The sequence below is a fragment of the Notolabrus celidotus genome, chromosome 1 (genome assembly GCF_009762535.1).
Source record: "Notolabrus celidotus isolate fNotCel1 chromosome 1, fNotCel1.pri, whole genome shotgun sequence".
Lineage (NCBI taxonomy): Eukaryota > Metazoa > Chordata > Actinopteri > Labriformes > Labridae > Notolabrus > Notolabrus celidotus.
Window position 1 is genome coordinate 38,331,929 of NC_048272.1, and position 6,745 is coordinate 38,338,673.

Genomic DNA, 6,745 nt, shown 5'->3' on the forward strand with positions numbered 1-6,745 from the left:
GAATCGAACCGGCGACCCCTGCAACGAGGACTGTAGCCTCTGTATGTGGGGCGCTTCGACCGCTAGGCCACCAACGCCCCTATAAAGCACATTTCATTACACATATGCTCAATGTGCTTTGCATGGAGAATTACAAACATAAAAACATTTTTTTTTTTAATAAACAGAATAAATAAAAATAGAAAAACAATAGATACCCCTAACATACATCAGACACAGCAATCACACAAACAGCAAGTGTTACTGCACATGCATCCAGTCACAACAGTCATCATATCATTCATACACTCTGGAAAATAAATATGTTTTGAGGTTTTTTTTAAAGTGGAGACAGTTGTGATGGACCTGAGGTCAGCAGGCAGTTTGTTCCAGAGAGAAGGACCACATTAGCTGAAGGCCCCTTCACCGGACTTTGATTTTACTCTGGGTACATTTAGAAGACTTCCACCTGCTGACCTAAGGATCGTGGTCAGGTTGTACACTGTGATCAATTCAGAGATGTACTGGGGAGCTGGGATTTAGTGCTTTATGGACTAATAATATGATTCTGTATTGAACAGGGAGCAAATGAAGTGTTTTGAGAACCGGGGTGATGTGGTCAAATTTTCTTTCTAAAGGTGTGTTGGTTTGCTCCTCTTTCTTTCACCTGTGCTTCACCAGCATTACAAACACATATTCTACTGTCTGTTTCTGACACTTCAAAATACTTCCAAGCACACAGCTCAGTGTTGGCATAATTTATGCATCAAATGATCAGCTGTAAATATCAGTAGAATTGATTTTCAACTGAAAACTAATCATTAAGACTCTATCTGCCAATACAGTGTTTTTGAGATAAACACAAGGGACTTGTGCTGAAAGAAAGGATGAGCGCTCAGTGAAGAAACCCACCCCACTATGCCCTTTACTGAGTTTAGTACTCCTGATGTCCCCAAAGCCTGAGACAGAATGGACAGATGGGGAGAGAGAGTCAGCACATCACTGGGGTTATCAAGTGGACTCCTCCCTTCACTGATGTTTCCTTTAGAGTCCCAGAGCAACCCCCTCCATGCCAGAACCCACTGTCCGTCACATCCACCAGCAGAACACCCCACTTTGATAACCCAACACATACAGTACTGCCAGGTTCAACAGACCCAGGCTCCGTACATGCAAGCTCCAGGTAGTGACAACACTGATACTACATACTCTAGCACCTGGACCCTAGCAGCCCCCAACACCCAACACACGACAAGAAGAGTCTGCAGCTAGATGTTAGAGGACAGGGGAGGCAGAGCCAGGATGAGATGTCAGAATGTTGGGCAACTAAAAAGTGCTTTCACACATATTGTAACGTATGAATTGCATCAAATGTGGTATAATAACCTAATTAATTAGAACTGTCCTCTTAGTACTTCTGCATGGTTTTTACTTAATTATTGAAATATGAATATGAGCTGTCTCACTGTCATTTGATCTGCGTTTATGCTGCTTTCAAAGGACGTTACAAAGAGTAAAAGGCCTTTGATTTAGTCAAAGGCAGCAGAACATATGGCTGTGGATCAGTGGGTAGAGTGGGTCGTCCATCAATCGGTAGGTTGGCGGTTCAATCCCAGCTTCTAACGTCAGATACTGAAGTGTCCTTGAGCAAAACACTGAACCCCAATTTGCTCCTGCTGTTGTTCAGTGGTGTGTACCTGAAACACTGGTGTACCCTCTGAATGGCATGTTAATGTTGTGGTGCATTTTGTTGCTATTTCAGTATCCTCAGTAGGGAAACATGGAAATGACTCATACTGAGACTTAAGAGCCTGAGCTGGAAAGACACACATTGTATATGTACAAGTACACAAACTCCTGCTGAGAGAAGTGTCAGTGTTGGCTCAACAGTCTCACCAGAACGCTGTTTCCTTGATGTTACAGTGTCTGCCAGTAAACACAGAGAGCCACACATCGTGTCAGGCCCAGAGTCAAAGAGAGCGACTCAGGGCTGTGACCGCTGCAGTGGAGCGCCAGGCTGAGTAAATGAAGGGAGTAAATAAGACGTTTGTGCCACAAGAAGGCTGAGCTAAACCGGCTGACCTGGACTTTATTAGGGAAGGGATGGGCTGGCATTCAGACCTCCAGAGGAGAATTTACTGTAAATATACACTACCAGTCAAAAGTTTGGACACACCTTCTCATTCAATGGTTTTATTTATTTTAATTATTTTCAACATTGTAGATTAATACTGAAGACAACAAAACTATGAAATAATCTGGTTTTACCATAATCTGGATTACAACAGTAGTCAAATAGGAATATCCATTGTGTACTAACCCTACCTCTTAACAAGACAACTGATGGTCTCAAACACATTAAGAAGGCAAGTCATTCTACAAATGAACTCTTGACAAGGCTCATGTTAATTAGAAACCATTCCAGGAGACCACTTCATGAAGCAGACTGAGAGAATACCAAGAGTGTGCAAAGCTGTCATGAAGGAAAAAGGGGGCTACTTTACAGAATCTAAAATACAAAACATATTCTGCTTTGTTTAACACTTTTTTATTCATTCAATAATTCCATATATTCTTTCATAGTTTTGATATCTGTGGTATTAATCTACAGTGTTTACAATAATTAAAATAAATACAAACCCTTGAATGAGAAGGTGTTTCCAAACTTTTGACTGGTAGTGTAGTTCCTCCTTACACACAGAATGATTACGGTATCTGATCCACATGAACACCTTTACCTTATACCTTCTAGTATCCTCAGGCTGCTGTCACTAAGCCCCATATCCACAGATTCTACACATCACATTGTGTGGTAGCCTTGAACAGCAGATCTTCTAAATGACCTGAAGGGATTTCACTTTGATATTCTAACACTTTGGGGTCAGGGTGGACCGATTATCAGCCTTGGCCTATAATCAGCATTTGGCAAATTATCTGTACCAGCGTTTGATTTAAAAAATGGCCTCTGGTCTCGTGAACTTCTACTCATCTGTATCAAGTATTGGCCCTAAAAAACAAAATTGGTAAAGTGCAGAAGTTTAAAGCTGAATTGTAAACTTCAACAGTTCAAATGATTACAATCAGTTTGATAGTTATGTTGACGTCCATCATTGTCACAGTCTTACAAATCGGTTGGTTAAATGTTGTTTTAAAACATGTCTGATGAGTTCTTCTGCTCCTTCCTCCCACAGGTTGAGTCAGCGGTCCAGGCAATCCATCAGGGTCGACGGGAGGTGTTGGAAGAAGCCTGCCGCTCCTACACCCGTAAACGCAGAGTTCTCATCCCGGAGGACCTGAAGCACATCATCGTGGACGACCAGCATGGACTGCTGTACTGCTACGTCCCCAAAGTGGCCTGCACCAACTGGAAGCGGGTGCTCATGGTGCTGACAGGTGTAGCCGGGTCCCACCAAGACCCTCTAGAAATCCCTGCCAACGAGGCCCACGTTGCAGGAAACCTCCGCACCCTGTCAGAGTACTCCACCTCTCAGATCAACCAGCGCCTGCGCTCCTACCTGAAGTTTGTGTTCGTGCGTGAGCCCTTTGAGCGGCTGGTGTCCGCATACCGCAACAAGTTCACACGGAGCTACAACACAGCTTTTCATAAACGATACGGCACAAAGATTGTGCAGCGGCACAGGCCAAACCCCCAGGCTGAGGCTCTGGAGAGAGGGAACGATGTCTCCTTTGAGGAGTTTGTGTATTACCTGGTGGACCCGGCCACTCAGCGAGAAGAGCCCTTTAACGAGCACTGGGAGCGGGTGCACTCACTGTGCCACCCCTGCCTCATCCACTACGATGTCGTGGGGAAGTACGAGACGCTGGAGCAGGACTCCCGCTATGTGCTTCAGCTGGCCGGGGCGGAGAGCCAGGTCAGCTTCCCCACCTCATCCAAAAGCACAAGGACTACAGGAGACATGGCGGCCCAGTTCTTCAACAACATTAGCCCCTTCTACCAGAAAAAGCTGTATAACCTCTATCGCATGGACTTCCTGCTCTTCAACTACTCTGTTCCAGCTTACCTCAAGTTTAGATGAGGCTGGGACCCAACTTGAACGTGTGGAGCCAGAACTCTGTTTTTGAGTGTCTTTTTGAAGGCCGTACGATGGACCACTGAAAAAAATAACTGTGCTAGTTGAACTCTGAAGTGACGTAATTACTGTTAACAGTCTGGTGAATGTTCTCGCACAAACAGGATGTGAAGGAGATCCATCTAACATTTTACTGTAAACAGTGACTGGGTAGGTTTGGTCACTGCCTCTGAGTGAATTTGATTCAGCCTCTGGTGTATCTTTGGTTTCCTGCTGTTAAACTGTCATGTATGAGATGTAATCTGCAGCAGCAACGTGTCAGTGTTACGGCCAAATTCCACCAGATCCGTGTCCGGTCCGTCTCTGATCTGTCATGGCACCGGATCTGATAGATTTCTATTCCAGTCAAAATCTAAACTCCCACTGGATCCACTCTGCTGCGTTCCGGTTGTGTCTCTGATCCAGCAGCTCAAAACGCAATGGATCAGATAAGCAAGACTTCTATTTTTGCCGGATGCCGGAACACGATGCATCAATCTCAACAGAGCAGATGGAGCAGGACAGGAAGTCCAAAACAAAATGAAAACATCCGGTTAATTTTCAGAATGAAACACTCTGTGTTAATCGTAGATCGTTTTTAATTTAAAGCTGGGGTTGGTAGTCAGATTTAGATACACTTTTTGTTATACTGGTTAAAATTATCTTTATGTCCCGATGGCAATCAATACATAATGTGTTCTTAAAAAGGAGAGAAAAAGCTGTTATCTACAGCCGGAGTAAACCTGGGAAAACACCAACCAATCCCTGCCATCAGGAGCCAAATGATGAAACCAATCAAATCCTGTCCTGCTGTTCTGCCCGCCTCCTGCACGTGCATTTCATGTTTGTTTGTGTTTTTAACTTTCACTATGAGAATGTTTTGGTGTTTTCTTACCGCTGAGTGAGACATGAGTTGACGTAGTGCAGAACACAAACAATGTGCTGAGGACCGGTTTTAAATCAGTCACCATCATATGGTGGCGAATCAGTGACGCTCGTGCATGTGAGCGGGGGCGTCGTTTTGGAGGAGCTCCGAGGGGAAGGGGGGAGGGGATAGATGGAGTCCTGAGGAAATGCTACATTCAAATTCATGCTAGTTCTCTGTGACTACCAACCCTAGCTTTAACGAGGACGACAAAATGTCATGAGCGGAGCCAGGCCTGGAGTCAACAGGTCAGAGGTTTTCAGAGGACCACAAAGACAACATGGATGAGGAGAGGAGGAGGAGAATCCTTGATTCAGTATTTACCGCGGGAAAATCTCAGTCACATGACTCCAGTTGTCCGGCGGTCCTGCTCTGTGCTGCGTTCTGGAAACGCAACAGATGGGTGTTGACGGCCGAGAGAGCACAGAGGCGTACCACAGCGGATCGGAGACGGACTGGACACGGATCTGGTGGAAGTCCCATGTTACAGTCTTCAGTGAATGCCTCTGATTGGATGTGCCTTTAATTGAGCCTTTTTTTACCCCACAGATGATGACAACTTTTGTAACTGTGACTTTATTTCAGTGCCGCAGGAAAAGACTGATGTGCGACTCTGGTTTTGTCTTAATTTATTGTGTTAATTCCTCTCAGTCAGAAGAACAACATGGTCATATAGTTTCTATTACAGTTTTCAAATAAATCTATTACAGCAACAATTTGATTATTGGTGTGAACACTGGAGTCATTGTGGTTTACACGTTTCAAACACAGCATTCATGATACTTGGTACACTGCATCTGCTATACAGAGGCTCACAACACAGCAGTTCTGACTTATCAGGCTTTATTTCAGTGACAAATCATGGCTGCAAAGATATCATCGAGAAGTTTTTACAAACCTGAGAGCACTACCAAGTCCACCCTAGCCTTTTGTCCTTGTGCAGTTAGGATTAGTACCATCTTCAGGTGCTATATTTAGATTAGTAAAGACGTCTATCTCAAAGTGCATATCAAACAATAGAAAGGGCCCCGTCCGCAGAGACCCATTATAAAGCATTTGATCACAAAAATAGCTCAAAGTAATATCTGTATCTGTCAAAACTTGAAACACATTCTAACACAGAGACATCGAGACACTTAGAGTTTATAATTATTGAGGCTGAGCTGCACAGGAAATAAAACAGTAGAAATGTTGGAACTTCAAAGTAAGAGTCCACGGGCAGACACGTCCGAAAGTGAAGATAATTCACAGTCAAAGTCACAAATCAAAAAGAATCAAATCTAACATTCATTTGCAAACTGCAGTGTAGTTATTATATGAATACACATTTACTCTACATTGTTATCATTATTATTGCCTTAATACAATCATGTGCCACCTAACATTTAAGAGCTGACAGTGGGTGTACAGGTGTCACTGGTTATACAGCACTGTGTGCATTTTACATGGATGCATTTCTTTTCATAGCCATTACAGGCAGTGTTAGCATTGAGATCAGTCAACAACAGTGTACAACTACTGACAACAGTGAGCTGGCAAATATGGACACTGAAGTGCAAGTGTGCTAGTGTCATCATAAATCACACCTCCTCAGCTTGTTCCTACAACTCTGAGCCAGCTGTTTGCTGTATGTGTTCCTTAAGTCTGAGAATCAAGGAGTACTTTGAGAAACGATCAAACACATAAGTTATGTTTTGTAGAGAAGTACTGGTCACACAATGAATGATTTGATCTTTGAAAACACATTCTCTTTGTGCTCTAATATTGACTG

General features: G+C 43.6%; 1 protein-coding gene across 1 annotated transcript in view; it reads left to right on the forward strand.

Moving 5' to 3' along the window:
- Positions 1-4,429, forward strand: part of si:ch211-236h17.3 (carbohydrate sulfotransferase 11) — a 36,610-nt gene extending 32,181 nt beyond the window's left edge. The window contains exon 3 of the mRNA XM_034695094.1: positions 3,171-4,429. Coding sequence (XP_034550985.1) covers positions 3,171-4,016 — 846 coding nt within the window. The 3' untranslated portion in view covers positions 4,017-4,429. The remainder of the gene's footprint in view (positions 1-3,170) is intronic.
- Positions 4,430-6,745: the final 2,316 nt, after the last annotated feature.